Source organism: Colossoma macropomum, unplaced genomic scaffold (genome assembly GCF_904425465.1).
Source record: "Colossoma macropomum unplaced genomic scaffold, Colossoma_macropomum, whole genome shotgun sequence".
Lineage (NCBI taxonomy): Eukaryota > Metazoa > Chordata > Actinopteri > Characiformes > Serrasalmidae > Colossoma > Colossoma macropomum.
In genome coordinates, this window is record NW_023494805.1 from 19,530,542 (window position 1) to 19,549,029 (window position 18,488).

General features: G+C 39.3%; 1 protein-coding gene across 1 annotated transcript; it reads left to right on the top strand.

The window, feature by feature from the left end:
- The first annotated feature begins 882 nt into the window (after positions 1-882).
- On the top strand, positions 883-16,255 carry klhl18 (kelch-like family member 18). Its single transcript, XM_036597149.1, has 10 exons — positions 883-1,098; positions 4,570-4,700; positions 5,921-6,061; positions 6,180-6,378; positions 8,387-8,547; positions 8,744-8,880; positions 9,961-10,183; positions 11,178-11,282; positions 11,445-11,556; positions 13,859-16,255. Exons 1-10 carry the CDS (start codon positions 964-966, stop codon positions 14,243-14,245), a joined length of 1,731 nt encoding a protein of 576 aa, XP_036453042.1. The 5' UTR covers positions 883-963; the 3' UTR covers positions 14,246-16,255.
- The last annotated feature ends 2,233 nt before the right edge of the window (positions 16,256-18,488 follow it).

The following is an 18,488-nucleotide window of genomic DNA, read 5'->3' on the forward strand; positions in this document are numbered from 1 at the left end:
ATATTGAAGTTGGTTCTCTGTAGAGGATGTGATTTATTTTTACTTAGAAAATCAACAAAGCTTGGCTTAATTTGACTGGGGCACCCAAAGTTTTGCATATGACTGTATAACCTTGAAAAAGTGTCCAAATGGTCAAACAGGGTCTGTGTAATGGGATTAGTTATTTTCTGTTATGATAGAAAAAGCATCATTGCAGTGAACAACAGTTAAATAAAGACTGAAGGAGTATTTCTCGCTCTTTTTGTACTCTTCCACATTGGCCTATCTAGATTATTGGTTTATTATCAGATATGCCGATACTGAAAACAATCCTTTTAATCCTTGACAATCCTCGACCAACATCCTTTAAACCCTTCCTAAATAATGTCAGATGCGAATAATGTAGTTAAAATCTATTTGATATCAAAACCGACCTCTTAATGACCTTGGGAGTTCATGTGCTTGTTCGATCAAAATCACTTTTGCCTGCCTCTGAAACGTCTTTTGTTCGCAGAAAAAGCGTTACAGGTAGGGTTTAGTTTTTCTGTATTTGTCTGTTCTCTCTCCCTCTGTTATGTTTCCATATAGGCCATTGTGTATGTTACAGTTTCACATTCAGATGTGCTGATGTGGGGAAAAGCCTTTAACCTTCTCTAAAAGCTCCTAATAATCCCTCTGCTGAGGAATATAGTCTAATCCCTGCAATGTTAATCCAGAGTCACTGTTGCACTGCGGAAAGGGGCTGTGTCGTAACAAAGGAGTTCAGAGACCTAAGGCTTCCACTTATAAGAGTTTAAGACTGATACTGTGAGTCTTTTGCGTCGACGCGATAAAATGAAACTGATTCCGAAATTTGTTTTAATTTGGAAAAAGCCTCTCTAGTTTCGCCGGGTGGGTTTTTGTTGTTGTTACTCTCTCTACGGCGTCCCGCGTAGCTCAGTCTTCCTCTTCGCGTTGTCGTAGTCAACTTTCCCTTCCCCTTCAATGACGATGGGTGACATGATATTCGAGGAGCTGGAGGATTTAATGCATTTTTCCGTCCACGATTTACCAGCCCGTGGATATTCAGTCATGGAGGAGATCCGGCGACAGGGGAAACTCTGCGATGTCACGCTGAAGGTACCGGTGATTTGTCTGGTAACGCTTTAATAGCCGCTCGCCGACCTACCGGCTAGGCTAAGCTAGGCTAAGCTAGCAGAGCTGCGGTGGTCAGTCAGCATGGGAAAGACCGGAGTGAAGGGACAGCTGGTGGGCTAAAATCCCTGTCAGCGGTGTACGTCCACACCTTCGAAATGTACAGCGCTAAAAACGACGATGACAAACGCTCACTTGTGCGACATTCAGCATGTTTAGGGTCAGTTGAACGTTACTCACCCTGCTGTGCACTAAACCGACCTGTGTTAGCATCCACAGCTAGTAACACTGTCCTCTAGTAACGTTAACCTATTTGATAGCATTTGGGTGGCTTTGTGTGTTTAATATAACATTCAAGATCAGATGTGGACTTTATCGCCTTACTTTAGTTCTGGCAAGATGTTTCTGACGGACTAGAGCTCTTCACCGGTTTCTCTCCTGTGCTGTCAGGTCGTGCTGAGTGTTGACCAGAAATGTCACTCTCCACCTTTTCCAGTGTTATTGTGATTAAACCCATTGTAAAATCAAGTTTTCAGTCAAATATCAGTCTTATTCCTCATTTTTTGAACAACAGTAATGTTCTGTCCAGATATTAGAGGAGCAACACAGTGATACTGTTTCATGAACTGCTTTCCACAACATGGGTGAAGTCATGGGGTGAATCCCAGTTGGCTCTCTAAAAGACTTTAAGTGCACTTATTTATGTGTGAAATTCATCATTTCATAACCTAGTGCACTTTAAAGGGAGTAGGGAGCCATTTGACTTCTAGCCAGAGGGTAAATGGTAATATCAACAATGATTCACCATTGAAAAACCTTTTAGTCTGTGTTTAAGCATAATCTCAACCTGAGAAATTACAAGAACACTTTCAGAATTTGTTTTTCAATGCTTAATATCACAAATAGGGCTGGGTGTCATACTTGTGTGATACCGACCGAATTACTTCAGTATGTCGTTTCTGTAAATTATATGTAGTTCATTTCCAGCTACCTCACTCGATGGTGCCATGCAGCCTCATACTTCCTTTTCTTCTGCATGTTTTTACTGTAAGTGTGTGTGATTGTGGTAAAGTCTAGGATTGCCCCAATGTACTGACTTGTTTGTCTTATGAAGCAAAAATACAGCTCCAAAAATATCTTCGCCACCATCTACTGACTGATATTTAAAATGACAGAAAATGGGCGAACCTCGGCTTTGAGATACTTGTTTATTTTTTGTGCTCGCTGGCGCACACTGAATAGTCAGTCATTTGTTCATGCCAACCACTGATTATTTGGCTATGTAAAAGCAGACGCACGCGCATCCATGCTTTTAATTGCCCAGTTTGTTCAGATTCGCTCATATCCCCATGCCTCGACAGAACTATCGCTGTTTGTTCCCATGCTAAGCAGCATTCTGACTAATGTCAGATTACGCCCTTAAAGCTGCCCTCTTCTCTCCGTTCTTGTCTCCAACACCTGTGTCTGTAGTGTTCCATCAAAAGCCTCTTTTGTGGCCTGAGCGGGTGGGTGATTCATTCCATGTCTCACTTGACCGGCACACTACGTGCTTGTCCCCGCTGCTCCGGTGACTAAAACTAAGCTTCCCCCACACACCTGTGCAACAGGTGATAGGCAGATGCAAATCACTGATATCAATGGCATTACTGGTCAAAAAGGTGTTTTTGTCAGGGCCTGTGTGCTTCCTCCTGTCTGACAGCTCTCTGCAGCATTCTGTTTATGATTCTGTTTTATGAAGGAAAAAGGCTTTCGTTCTTTGACTCACATTTATTGGTCATATTTCATCTCTGACCATCAGCAGACTTTCAAGGCACATACCAGGAATTGTAGACATGCTGTTTGAATGGCCGTTATTGTTTGAACTGACATATAGTTTGAATTGAAAGGGCTATTCCTTCAGCTAACAGGCTGTATGACACAATGTCATATTCCACTCAGTCAATGCACTAAACCTGTCCTAGATAGGCTCCATCCAGGAGAGGTTTAAATGAGGGTTAATTGATATCACATAGGAGTAAAATGTATTAAATGGATGCTATGAGGGATTAGAACTTGGTGTTTAAAGGGGAATTCCACCAATTTTCAAATAATGTATAATTGAATAGCTGAGATGTAAACAAAGTCATTCAAAGTGCTTTGTACAGAAACATACTGGCTCTGATTTCTTTACAGTGGTGATAGGAACCAGGGGGTCACAAAGTATACAAAACAAATATAGCCAAATTTTATTTACCATCCAAAACATCTAGTGAACCTACACATGTATTCTGAGGTTTTATGTAATGCTTATAATGGTAAAACAGTGTTAAATAAATAATTATTTAAGGACTATTTTGGTGTACAATGCCCTGCAAGTACCTCAAGTAATGCATTCAGGAAACCATTCTGTATAATAACTTTCTGTGAGGGAGCTTTTAGAGGCATTAAACACTTCTGACGTTTGTTTGCTATCACGACCACTGTGAACAATTCTGACTCAGTAAGTTTCTCTAGTGCGGAGCATTTCACACCAAACTACTCTGAATGACTTTGTTTACATCTTAACGATTACATTGTGCAGATGTTTTGAAAAAAAAACAAAACATGGAATTAAGTTCTTCAGTCAGCTGCAAATGTTATAAAGCAAGGCTGCTCAATGTGTGGCTCGTGAGGACATTGAACCCACCAGAAGGTTACACTAACCCCACCCTCCTCACCCAAAGAGAAAACATATTCTTATACTGTATCATCACTGTCCAAAGAAAAACAAGTGTCAACAAAATGGTAACTTTGCAGGAGAGGACAAAATGTTCTTCACTTTGCATGTAACTTAATGTAAAGAGATTTTATTTTAAGCTGTTTTGGAGCATTTCTATTGGCCCAATCATCATGAAACTGTTCATGAAATGTAAAGGGAAATTGCTGTGTTCAAATGATGTAGAAAAATAAAAATCTAAATAAATGGATACTTTTTTGGATACTTTTTTTGGACAGCAACAATATACAACTTGTATTTGAATATGTTAAGAACAAAATCTAATATAAATTGTTATCAAATTTCTTCAGTTGTATACTGTTCTGCCTTTTTGGCCCTTGGACCACCTGCACAAACATTTTGGGCACCTCTGCTTTAAAATGTGTTTATCCCAGAGCGCTCTTTCTACGAGTGATTCTGTAAGCTATAAATAGCTGTGCTGGATTTCGAATTGTGTTTTGGAAATGCAGATATATTAGAACAGGCCTGCTGACAGCACACTTTTGATTTCTAAAAATAGGTTTATTTCATTTAATTATTTTGCTCTACACAGAACCAGGGTCATTGAGCTTGGTTTACAACTGATTTCTGTTTAGTGTTTTTTAGTTATTGTTAATGTAAATCCTTCATATCTTTACTAGCAGTGGTATTTCTTGGTTTGAGAAATGCTTATTCTGCTGTGTGTGTGTGTGTTTGTGTGTGTGTGTGTGTGTGTGTTGTAGGTGGGAGAGCACAAGTTTAGTGCCCACCGGATAGTTCTGGCTGCTTCCATTCCTTACTTTCACGCCATGTTCACCAACGACATGGTAGAGTGCAAACAAGATGAAATCGTCATGCAAGGCATGGATCCCAGGTAACCATCTTAAAGCTAATAAGGCTCGATTATCTAAACCATTTTTAAGCCCTGAGGATTCACTGTTGCAAATCTGTTTTCAGTCTAGGACTTGTTTTATTTGTGTCTCTTAACCACAAGGCTTGGCTACTGTTCAGAAATTATTGTTAGCAATACTAGTGCTAATACCTTGTGCACACGCAGAGAGAATAGCCTAATATCTTAGTGGCAGTGCAAGTAGCAAAGTTAGGAATTACTAGGAATGAGCAATTTAACTGTTGCTTCTGTTCAAGCTCCCACATTTTCAAACAAGCAGTATTTGAACGCTGTAAGAAAGTTATGAGAAAATATTTAAAATTGTCATGAGTAAACACGGATGCACAAAAACTTCGAAAGTGCTCTGGTAACAAACTAACATGAAATGATACCTGGAATACTCAGTTTTTTTCACAAACTTCTTTACTTTTTGTCATATAGTCATGAACATGTGGGTTTATTTTAATGTTAAATGTACAAACTTTTAAGTAGCCTTTTTTGTCCACCTGGCGCCAAGCTAACGGTGGTTTACTTTTACTGTCACACTCTTGGTTTAGCTTGAACACTGACATTTAAAGCTTACAATACATTCTAACAGTATATTCTTTATTTTGTATGTTGCCTAAAGCTGCTTTATGGTACCGACCAAATTACTTTAATATAACGGAGTATCAAAATATTCCGTCTCATTCAGTACCGAATTTCAGTACCTTAGTTGTTGGTCTTAGCATCCTTGAGCCAATAGGCATGCTTGTTTGCTAGGCTGTTGATTGGCTTTCTAAATTGCATTCCGTTTGTATGTTATTAATGTCAATGCTGGCTTGTCTGTAATGTGTTACAGTTGCACCTCACACTCATTTCTGGGTTAAGCCACACCCTCTTTTGGTCAGTATTGAAAAAATTATTGTTCAGGAATTGGTATCGAAATTAAGATCAGCCTTGAGCACCTTGTCGTTGCTGATTTGTCCTCCTCCTTGGTCCACTGTTGGTAGATACTCACCACTGCTGACACTGTATGACAGTGTTATTAATTAAAATGGATAAAAGTACAGACAAAAAATAAGGCTTCAAGATGATAGCCTTACTCATTTTTGACCAGTCACTTTAACAGTCAAGTTCTGGTCAAGACCTGCTTAAAAATGCACTGTATTGATATGCTTATGCTGACCTGTCAGTTCTGCTGTTTGCTTTATGTCCCCTTAAAGTGCACTTGAAGCTCTCATAAATTTTGCATATAATGGACACATAGCCATAGACCAGCAGAACGTTCAGGCACTCCTGATCGGAGCCAGTTTTCTGCAGCTGCAGAATGTCAAGGACGCCTGCTGCACTTTCCTTCAAGAGAGGTACTCGCTCTTCCACCTACACAGCCAAAGCTACTTTCAAACACAGCACTGGCAGCACATGCATCGTCTCAGTCACATTCTCTTACAAATGTATCTGTTTCTTCTGCTGCGATTCCAGGTTGCATCCAAAGAACTGCCTGGGTGTGCGCCAATTTGCAGAGACCATGATGTGCACAGGCCTGTATGATGCAGCCAACAGCTTTGTGCACCAGCACTTTGTGGAGGTGTCTGTATCGGAGGAGTTTCTGGGCTTACGGCCGGAGGAGGTGCTGGAGCTGGTGGGCTGTGATGAGCTCAATGTCAAGGCTGAGGAACAGGTCTGTCAGCATTTTGGACATTTAAACAATGTTAAATATATCTATGTTGAACACACATACACAGTAAATAGTGCTAGTAAATAGATGTTTGTTGCCTGTGTGTTTGTAATAGAATACACCTTATTGCTTAAACAGCAGTATTAGTATTGTCTGCCCTGCTGCCTGTTTGAAAACATCTTTCTCTTGCTCAAATGGTCCTTTATGATGTGGTCAGTCTTGAGCACTATGTAGTATCAGACAAAAATTTGGAATCAGTGTTTTTAATAAAATTAAACCAGGTTTTTGTCAGAAAAATGTTTGAAATATCATAGTCCTAGGCAACTTAATAGCTTTATTTATTTAATAACAAATTTATTTGCAGAGCACTTGTCATACTGGTGGCAGCTCAAAGTGCTTTTCAGACAGATGATAGTTTAACAGTAATAGAGGAAATTAAAGTTGAGTTCTTCTGTTATAATTTCTGTTCGGTATCAAATATGAGGAAAAATAAATAAATGAACATTAAAAGTATTAATTTTAAATGCAGTGACACACATCAAATTCACATCAAAGAGAGATCAAAATTGAATTAAAAACTGAATTATAGGGTTTATAAATGGTTCATAAAAGTGTGTACCGAGCTTGACTGTCTAATAGGCCTGGGCAGTATGACAATGTTTATCGTTATCGTAATCAATTACAATGTGTGCCAATATGATTTTTTTGAGCATATTGTGGATATCTTCCACAAAAGTAATGGCAAAACACTTCATTGCATGTTTGGTCACAAAGAGAGCACAAGTAGTCCTGTTTTGTTGATTACCTGTAGTACAATATATGAAATGTTAATATATAAATTACTGTATTCAGAATTTTTGACAGTATTTTTAAATGTAGCACTACTTTGTCTGTTATAACTTAGCAGATGTCAAAAAAATGTATATTGCAACATATCGTGTATCATGAAAATGTCTTAAAGTATCATGATTTTACATTTTTGCCATATTTCCCAGCTCCACTGTCTAATAAAAGGTGGAGTTTAGAAGCATAATAACAGAAAGAGGCCTGTCCATGTTTCTGTATTTTACAGAAGGTATTTGCAGAAGGTCACTACCTGTAGATCTAAGATCATGTGTTGGAACAGACAGACATTCTGTGAAGTACGCAGGTGCTTTATAGTCGTTTAGAGCTTTAAAAACTAGTAACAGAACTTTAAAATCTATTCTAAAAGATAAAAGCAGCCAGTTCTTTCGAAACTGTATTGTGAGTTCCCTTTTTTATTTTTGTATGGATCTATGCTGCTATATTTTCACATGTTGCAGATAATTAGAAGGAAGCTGTAAACTTGATGTTTTAGATGTACCTAGAACGACAAATAGAGCTGTAGAAGATTCTACAATGACTGAGAAAGCTGAATAACATCAGAAATAAAGTTTTAATAAAATGAATTTCCAGAATGCTCGACTTTTCAAAAATTACGGTTTGATTGTTGCTCCCAAAATGCTCAGGTTGTTGAAAGCAATATCTAAAAATACCTAACCTCCAGTAACATTCAGAGTTATGCTTTATATAATATCTCATGATAGCTGAATTCTTATTAAAACGTGAAGTACTAATGTCACAGTCTCCAGCAGAGGGGCGCTATTAGCATGCAAGTTACTTTTGTGGGCTTTAATTGAAGAACGAGAGTTGAAAAAAGTTGAAAAAATGTTTAGTTTGTCAGATTTTATAGTATGTAACGTGTAATTTAAATGAAAGATTTTAATTAAATCGGTTAATGTTAAAAATAAACTTTTGCTAAAAATAAAATGGAAAGTAAATCTAAGCCAACAGGACTTGTTAATGTAATCATAATGTAGTCTATAGAAATCAAAAATAGAAATGCGTTGAGAATCGTTTTATAATTGCATCTTGACATCCTTAATTGAAATAGATTCAAATTATTAGGTGCCTAGAGATTCCCACCATCCTTTCACGTGACCAAGTGAACCCTCTGTCTTACATGGCTGTGCATATTTGTTATCCGCAGGTTTTTGAGGCCGTCCTCGCGTGGGTGCGACATCAGAGGGAGGAGCGAGAGACCTGCCTGCCAGAGCTGCTATCAAAGACTAGACTGCCCCTGTGCCGACCACAGTTCCTGGCTGACCGAGTCCAGCAGGACGAGCTCGTGCGCTGCTGCCACAAATGCAGGTCTGTCTCTGTGTACTTACAATGAAGAGACCACTAGAACTTTCTCTCACCTTGTGTTTTTTGGTGTTGAGTCACTTATGAATATGAGTAACATACAGTTTTTGTCCAGAATTGGGAACACTGGAGTAGCCTTTTCTTCAGTATGTGGAACATGTTGCATGTAGATAAAATTTGTCTTATGTTTCTCTTCAAACAGGGATCTAGTAGACGAGGCAAAGGATTACCATCTAATGCCAGAGCGGCGGCCACACCTGCCTGCCTTCAAGACACGGCAAAGATGCTGCACGTCCATCGCGGGTTTAATCTATGCTGTCGGAGGCCTCAACAGTGCAGGTTCTTCCACTTCCTCTATGCTTCTCCTGCTACATAATCTCTGCATTTCTTTGTACTGATGAAGCATCATATCCATCTGGTTTCCCAGGCCTAAGCTTAAGCCTACAAAAGAGTTTAAATGTTGAATCACCTTATTGCATTGTAGCAAAAGCTTTGTACATGCATGGTTATTTTAAGGGGTGTTTTACTGAATTACTAAACATTTCTGCATAATTAAGTCTATAAGATTTAAATAAAATTCATTCAGAGTGGTTTGATGTGAAACGCACCATTCTAGAGCAAATTACAGAGTCAGAATTATTTGCAATGGTGGTGATAGGAACCAGGCTTCTGAAGCATTGTCTCTCAGAGAAAGTTATTACCTGAAGTATTACATACGCCGCTTGATGCCTGATAGTTTTGAGAAGGTTTTGGCCTACAATGTATTTTTTTTAAAAGCCATTCATAATGGAGAGGTACACACACACACACACACACACACACATACATTTTCTAAGCTGATTATCCTTCTGGGTAACTGGAGCCTATCCCAGAGGTCATTGGAAGGAAGGCAGGAAACACCCTGGACAGATCGCCAGTTCATCGCAGGGAGGTACATGTCAAATCAAAAAAGTACTCAATGAAAACATTTGTTTCAGATTTACCACCTTTTAGCATCATTAACTTTCCATAAAGAAATCAGAAGATGTCTGTAGGTTCTGATTGTTTTGGATAATAAATAAAATGGCTACATTTGTGTTCAAGACATTGTGACCTCTGGTTCCTATTACCACTACTGTAAAGAAATCAGAGTCAGTAAGTTTTCTACAGTGAACCATTTCACACCAAATCGCTCTGAATGACATTGTTTACATCTTAATGATTGAATGTACAGAAATTGTAAAAAATCTGTGGAATTCCCATTTAATGTGTCTGTGTTGAGTATATTTCATAACCAGAGGCTGCAGAGCTTTTACTAGGCATATATCTTATGATTCATAGAAAATCTCCTTAGAACATTTAATCCTTTCCAGTTTCGATAATGTGTTTTCAAACTTGAGTCATGAAAAGCTTTCTCTGACTCACATATGTCATGTCCAGGCGACTCTTTAAATGTTGTGGAAGTGTTTGACCCTATTGGTAACTGCTGGGAACGCTGTCAGCCCATGAGCACGGCGCGGAGTCGAGTGGGCGTGGCTGTGGTAAATGGACTGCTTTATGCCATTGGAGGTTACGACGGCACATCTCGGCTCAGCACAGTTGAAGTCTACAACCCAGAAACAGACACATGGACTAAGGTAGCCAGCATGAATAGCCAGCGCAGGTGAGACTGCTTGTGTTTAACTTCAGTTGTACACACTGTTGCTACACCTGTGAAATCTTTTCCAATGTAAGCAATTTTCAAACTGTGGTTGTTGATGTGTTTGTAGGATTACTTGTTTAGGGTCTGGGCGTCCAGAATTTGTGCTTCATTTCATCATTTCATTGAAAACCAAATATCCCTCGCAAAGGAGTTTGAATTAATATGTAAACATTGTCAAAATTTTAAAATGTACTGTTTACTCCCCAGTCTATACAGTCCAGATATGAAAGCCATGCTGCGAAAACAGCCCATTTTAAATTCATTGTTACTGTGATGTCATTAGACCCAACTCATTTACATCAATCAACCTATTGAGTCTATAGCAGTTTAGCTCCGTCCACACATACTGAAGTTTTAGGCAGAGTTTCAGCTCTGAGTGCTTTTTGAATGAGGCCCCATACAGGACAGCCAGTCAGAACAGAGCTCATTTATCTCCTATCAGTCTTTAAGGCACAGTAACAAAAAAGGCCTATTTAATTCTAAGGAACAAAGAGTGGTTCAAAAGCTATCATTTAAAAACAGATACATTTCTGATGCATAAAAGCCATACAAACATAAGTGGTCCTCAAGAGAAAAAGAATAAATACAAGAAAAATGCAGGATGTGGGCTCTTTAAGATACTTGTGGGTAAACACAGTATTCAGCAGTGAAGGTGAATGGTCATTGGGTTGTCTGGCGGCAGTATGGGTGTAATATGCTCCCCGCTTTAAACTGTTGGCCCTCTGCAAGGCATCTATTGAGGAAGAATTAAATAGAGGCATGTAAAATCTGTAACTTGTTTTCATGAAGGTGATGCATGAGGTGTGATTGAGATAAATACTGCAATTGTTGCTGCACATAAAAGCACTGCGTCATAGGATTTAGCCGAATCACTGTTACAGAGTTATAGAATAAAAATGTTTAGATGTTAAACATGAATTGCTGAAAGTGTGCTTTCCCCTTTCTCTCCCTGAAGTGCAATGGGAACAGTCGTAGTTGATGGACACATATATGTTTGTGGTGGTTACGATGGCAAGTCTTCGCTTAGTTCAGTAGAGTGCTATTCTCCAGAAACTGACAGGTAGGTTAAGTTTTCTTAACATATTATGCCTTTTAAATTATGACCATATTGTTATTTTTGATAGCCGACTGCAAAGCTAACTTTATTGATAATTGTGGTAAACTGTCACAACACTGAAATGTAATTTGACCTTCTGCATATGTATGTGATCTCTCTGGCCAGATGGACAATAGTAACAGAGATGAGTGCGAGTCGAAGTGCAGCAGGTGTGACAGTATTTGAAGGAAGGATATTCGTTTCGGGTGGACATGATGGTCTACAGATTTTTAACACGGTGAGTGAGAGGCCTCATCAATAAAGCAGATTTCTAAAGATGGTTCTTTCTTCACAGTTATTATGCAAATGTTGTTAGAGAGGACTTTTAAGTTTTAAAAGAGTAAAATGGCATTATAGTTTCCCCTTTTTCCAAATGTAGCAATCAGCCAAGACATGTTTGTTGTGTTAAGTTTAGGTCTTTAGTTTTGCACTGGAGCTATGAGGCTAATGTAGCTAACAGGTAATGGAAGCTTAGCAGTGTTTGAACTCTGTGCCTAATTTATCACCAATTTGTCTCCAACACATTTAACTTAAATCAGCTGATCAAGCAGCTTATCAGTATCAGTATAGCAGATCATGAGGTTTTCTTTTGCTTAGCTATTCCTCTTTCTCTGTCACTAGTGACAGTAACTTCCTTTGTGCTAAGTGTAAATGAGTCTCTTACTTGACAGAGAAGATTATACAGTTAGTGGAGCGTGTCCAGACATTAGAAAAGAGTAGGGCTAGCAAGCAGGGCTCAGACTCGCTGTTCAAAGGTCTGGGTGCCTCAGCGAAAGTTAACATGCCCTTGACTCTAGCAGCAGAGTCCTCACAGAGGGGTGAATGGGTAGTGTCTCGCTTTGCACAGTTAAACAAACAAAATTACAGAAAACCTCAGAAAGTCTAGTCTAGCATTAGAATTAATATCAAACTACCAGTTTGCAGTGACAGCACCTTTGATCTAAGTGGGACTGCTGAACGTAAGATCCCTTGCATATAATGCCATTGTTGTAAATAAATCGAAATTGCTCTAAATAAAGCCACAGGCTACAATTAGGTACGCAGTCCTCAGTTAAATGAGGACGTATGGGGGGGTTTGGCATTCATACAGATGCTTTAGGCATTAATTAGAAAGCTCTCTTAAAAATGGTAGTTCTTCAAGTGTTCTTAAGTAAAGAAAAAATGGTTCTATGTAGAACCATGAACACTCAAAGAGCCCTGTATGATTGAAGGGTCCTTTGCATCATTAAATGTTTCTTCAAAGTGACAGAGAATGTGTTGTAGATGGTTTTATAAAGAACCTTTTTGAAAAGGGCTCTATACAGCACCAAAAAGTGTTCTTCTGTTGTTACATTGTCAAGCTTGTAACAAAGGAAAAAACCCTTTTGGGTGCTGTATAGAACCATATACTGCACATTCTCTATCAATGCAAAGAACCCTTCAATCATGCAACCCTTTAATCAAGCGTTATTTGAGTGTTCATCATTCTATATAGAACCATTTTCTTAGCTAAAGAACCCTTGAAGAACCATCTTTTTTAAGTGTGTAGTTTTGTTCTTTTAAAATTCTTTTTGTTAATATAACTGATTGACCTACAAATATGCATTCATTTTCACTGATCAAAATCTACAGGCCACCAGGGCCCTATTCTGAGTTCTTATAGGAATTTGCTGACTTTAATGTTAATGTTTTTAAATAAAGTAATAATGGACAAAGATTTTAATGACCATTTTGACAAATTACAGGATCCACTAAGTAAGGCATTTATATCTTTCTTAGGCTGTTGTTTTAACTCAAAATATAATGAAGCCCATTCGTTATTGCACACCTTAATTTTTGACCTTTTGTGTCAACATAGATCATTTAGCCATTCTCCCCCTGCAGTCTCAGATCATTACCTAATCTCGTATGAAATCCACTTTAATCCTAATATATCTAACAGTTTGAGGCATGTGTGTGATGATTTAGGCATGCAGTTTGCACAACATTAACTGGAGGGTTATGAGAATCCGTTTTTTAGTGGCTACATGGGCCATGTAGCTCCAACTAATCAACTACATTTGGGATGACTACATTTGGGATGAGGGGTAAATGGTGTACTTTTAATTTTACTTCACCAAACTGTAGCTTTAAATGTAGTTGAAAGATTTAGGAGTATTTAAACACTTCTTAATATGCCTTTATTAACTTCATTAAGTTACTCCAGTTTAAAAAAACAGGTTCTTGTGATCCTCCACCCTGCAGTTTAGCTCCAACCCTAATATAACACACCTGATCCAGGTAATGAAGGCCTTTAGGGACATCTGAATTAGAACCAGATGTGTTGAATCTGAACTCTCCAGGGTGGTAGATCCTCAGGATCAGGATTGGGCACGCTTACCTAAAAACATGTGGAATGTTTGGGCAGAATTCAAGCTTAATGATGTTTTTAGCAGTGCAACGTTGTCAAATAACAGTTTGTCATTCAGTGTCAGGAACCACATAAACAAGTCTATCTGAGATAACTGCTCAGTGCTCACCTCTACAACTTTCAAGTTTCATTCACTTTTTCCATCCACTAGGTGGAGTACTATAACCAGCACACTGCCCTCTGGCACCCAGTGGCTCCCATGATGAACAAGCGCTGTCGGCATGGCGCTGCAGCTCTGGGCAGTCAGCTGTACATCGCTGGAGGCTATGACGGCTCTGGCTTCCTGAGTGGTGCCGAAGTTTACAGCTCTGTGGCTGATCAGTGGAGCCACCTAGTGCCTATGAACACGCGTCGCAGCCGCGTCTCCCTGGTGGCCAACTGCGGCCATCTCTATGCCGTGGGAGGATACGATGGACAGTCCAACCTCAACTCTGTCGAAATGTATGACCCGGAGACCAACCGTTGGACATTTATGGCACCCATGGTCTGCCATGAAGGCGGGGTGGGGGTCGGGTGTATACCCCTTCAGCCAGCCTAGGACTGCCTCTTAACTTGAAAAAAAAATCTAATTTTGTATCCCTTTTTATGTTTTTGCTAAAGGGTGAAATGCATTTGTGATCATGATGTCTTGCCCTGGGTCCATGCGTTTGCATCTGAGGCCCCACGCTTTTGGCGCCATAGTTGCAGGAAGCCTTGAAATATACAGAGCAAACGTTTGAATTTTTTTTTAACCTCTCTCAATGACCAATACTTTCCTTTGAGGTGTGGGTGCTGTCAAAAGCTGCTAGTATGTGTCAGACTGTGTGGTCCTGTAGTCGAGGCTGCACTCTTGATCCTGAAGAAAGGAGAGCCAGCCAGAACAGAAGAACAGGAAGCACGTTTGATAGACTAGATATAGAAAAAAAAAAGACATACCTAAGGCGTGACCGGCACTTGTGAAAGCATTTGTACTGGAGCTCTTCAGCCAAGGGTATTCAGAATAAGGATAGGATGTGGACCACTTTATTTTTGTTTGTGTGTGCTGTTGTATGTGTGTGCCCATTCAGGTGAATGTCTGTGTTTTGTGTGTGAACGTTAGAGCGAGATATAAGGGAAGAAATAAGAGGCATTTGCTTGGGATAAACATTGACACTTGTGAACTGGAAGCTTATTATATCGCTAAGATTTACAAGAAGGTACAAGTTAACCACTGAAGGTTTATGTCAAGCAAATGTGTACTACTTGGGAGAACATAATCATATAGATACGATTTGTAGGGATAACACAAGCTCTTTTTTTTTTATTTGTGACCGTTTCTTTTGTGCTTTTGTAACATGTTGAAAGCATACTTAATACTCAGTTTGGGATATTGTACTGAATCTGTACTGAACGTTTCGACAAACGCAACAGCAATGATGAACACTTGCAGAACAACCGAACTGCAACGTAACTGCGGAGAACATCCATTTAGATGTGCCATGGCTCACCCCACCATCATATGGGACTACTTTTGGATACAGTTCTAACACTTGTCTAACTTGAAATTCTCTGAACTCTTTTAAGAAGGATGAAACTGTTAGGTCTAATGCACTGCTCAATTTTGACAATTTTGTACCAGCTGCTCACCAGCTTTGGGTTCTTACCCTAAAGACCTTGCAGTTTCTAGATAGGAGACACCCTAGTGCCACCTAGTGAGGTGAAACGGTTATGATTGATAGCAGTGGCTGACTTACCTCACAGATAGCTGTCTGCATCTTTCTTTATTGGGCGTATGGATGGAGATCGAGACCAAATTATGTGTGTAGTTATAATGACCAGCATTAGCAGTGTGATTTCATTGTGCAGTGGCATCATTTCGTGTTGTGGTGGGAGGTGGAATCTGTCCTTCGTGTGCAGTTGCAGAATCAGGGTTGGGGTGCATGTGTGGAAATATCAGCTAGCGAACAGGCTTTTGTAAATTAGTCTCAGCCGGTTGCTTTTGTGTGATTGCAAAGTAACAGATCTTAATATGGGATTACTGACTGTGAATTTTTGATTACGGATGATGTTTTCTTCCTTTTCCTTTTTGGCCATTTGCTCCGTTCTTCTGCTGATCTTGTTTTACGATGGATTTTGTATAATATACAGTATGTATTGTAATCTTCAGTCATGGTGCAGTATTTTTTTACTACTTATAATTTTTTTTGGGATTTCTGAACCACAGAATTTTTATTTATTTTTAGTTGTATGTTTTTTCTTCCTGCTCTTTTTACAGCATTGCACATAATAGTTTGATAATTACTGTCTCAAAATTGAAAATCAAGTTTATAGATGTGTAATATATAAACAGAAGATCTTATGTGGACCATTGAATCTCTTTCTAGTTTATTTCCCATCTGTCAGATAATCTTTAGCTACCTCCGTTTGAGATGGGAGAGGTCAGACAGGGCCGGACCCAGACAGCCACCCTGGTGACTCTAACTTCTGTTTAAACTGAAGGATCTCAAAACTGGTGACTGATCTCTCTTGTGTGGGACTTATTCATGTTACGGAAATGTTTTAAATAAATCATGTTCTTTTTTAACGAACACACATGGCCTGCTGCACTGATTTTTTTGGTGAGACAAACATGTTTAGATGTGTGGTTGTCGATCTAAATGGTACGCCGCTTATTCATCCCACGGACTGGCCTACGAGACCGAGTGACGCAGGAGTGACATAAACAGCAGCGTCCCGCCCTGCCTCCAGCAGGTGTTTTTATGAAACGAACCCAGACACAGCAGCTCTAACATTAACGTTCTGACAGAAGGAAGAAGACCAGGCACGATGAAAGGAGTACTGCTGATCCTCCTGCTTCTCACTTTACTCAGAAGCTCCTCGTTAGCTGGGCCAGTGGACAGGCTTCAGTTGGTAAGTTGAGAAGTTTTTATTGTTTTAATATACCAAATGAGACACAATAGAAACTGAGATACATATAGGATTGAAAACAGGGATTAAGCCTTGAAGTCCTACATTTTCCTCTCAATGGATAATCACCTTTTAGAATGCATCGTCCAGGAGTAGATTTAATTTCACAAAGCAGGAATTCTTTCTTTAGCCAGATAACTTAAGCCCGAAGTCCAACCTGTCCAATAGGAAAAGAGCTGAGGCACATTCCTATTGGACAGTCCTTAACTTTGAGCTGAAGTTAATGGACAATATGATGATATTTATGCTTTTTGTGGATAACAAGCATGTTGTCGATATTGGCAGCATTTAAACGCCAATAAACAACTTCATGTTTCACTACAAAGAGAACATAAATGGTCCTGTTTAATTGTATTTAGTGCTGAATAAAACTAAATGTGGCACTACTGCTTCTTTTTTCTGTGTTCCAACTTCTCAGGTGTAAAAAAAAAAAAGGTATTGTTACGTATTGTGCATTCTGAATGATTGAGATTTTTTTCTCAGATTGTCCACCACTATTAAACAGTATTTTTTCATAAGATGAAGACTAATATTGGGTGTCCTGTCTTCCATCCAGTGAGCTGTGTTATGGGGTCCAGCACCCCCCACAACCCAGGAGGATAGGCAGCTTAGAAAATATGTGTGCATGTGTGTGTATGTGTGTGTGATACTGGGAGTCAATAACAATTCATAATGAAATCTCTCACATCATGACTCAACGTTTAATTCCATGTTGAGTCTTGTGTGGGTTGTCTATGGTGTAGCCCATTCTGGGTATATTTTTAAAAGCCTAAGAAAACACTGTTGATATGGCATTTTATGGCATACATTCTTTTACTCTGAACGTTTCAGACGCCACCACCAGGAATCCAGTCACAGACTGTGGATAGAGGACCTTCAGCCAATCCTCAGGTGAGAATGAGGTGGTTCAAATAAGACCATATTCACAAGATTTTCTTAAGAAACCATGTGAAGCTATATTCAACCCAATATATTCTTGAAGCTATATTGAACCTAAACCTAAATAAATAGAAAAAATACTATCAATCTATCAAACACAGTGATATGAAGATGAGTACGTGCTGCCGTGTAATGTTAAGCCTTAATGTAGGCTGATGCTGTTTGTCCTCCACAGTATGTGAGCGCTTTCTCTGTGAGTCCTCGGCTGAGGAGGGCTGCCCCTGTTGTTCCGAAGACGCCTGTCCGGGTCTGTACTGGCTGCTTCTCTGTCATTGGAGACCCAACCATACCGCAGCAATAATAACAATACGTGTTGTTTTTTATCTAAATCATGCGAAATGTGTTGACTTTATTTTATACTTTTTTATTAACTTTTATTGAGTATTTTCTGTACATGCAACGCTTCACTCTTTCTGCTCTGATGAATAAACACGCCTGTTTCTGCCCTTTTTGTTCACTAAAGTGTTGTGCGGTGTTTTTTGACGCACCTTAAAGCGTTCCTGCCCTGTAATTTGTGGATTTCCTAAACTGTCGAATAATGACATGGATCACGGAGTGACGTCCAAGTGGCTGCTTCTCAGGTGTGTGATTAAAGGGACACTGTGTTATTATGGTGCATAGGGGCGTAGATGGAGACCAAAGTCAATTATTCTCCCAGCCCACCTGCCAGTCACTTCTCATTTTGGTCTCTCTACCTCTCCCTGTTGGATGAATGAGACAAAACACCAAAATAGTCTGCTGCGGCCAGAGGTATAATTTTAGCAGTCCTTTTGTAAAAAGAATGAAGAATGAATGTTTTGTTTTCTTTTTGGCAAAAAAAGAAATGTTCAAACCATACAGTATTTATACAATTAAATACTGCGGTATGCTTTGTGCACAACTTCCAGCATGGGCTTTGGTTTAATATTCCCCAAACT

Bases quoted from the DNA above. Each gene is read 5' to 3' on its own strand.
- klhl18 (XM_036597149.1), top strand. From the start codon at position 964: ATGACGATGGGTGACATGATATTCGAGGAGCTGGAGGATTTAATGCAT. The intron at 1,099-4,569 runs GTACCGGTGATT...TGTGTGTTGTAG, and splicing joins TCTGCGATGTCACGCTGAAG to GTGGGAGAGCACAAGTTTAG. The intron at 8,548-8,743 runs GTCTGTCTCTGT...CTCTTCAAACAG, and splicing joins CGCTGCTGCCACAAATGCAG to GGATCTAGTAGACGAGGCAA.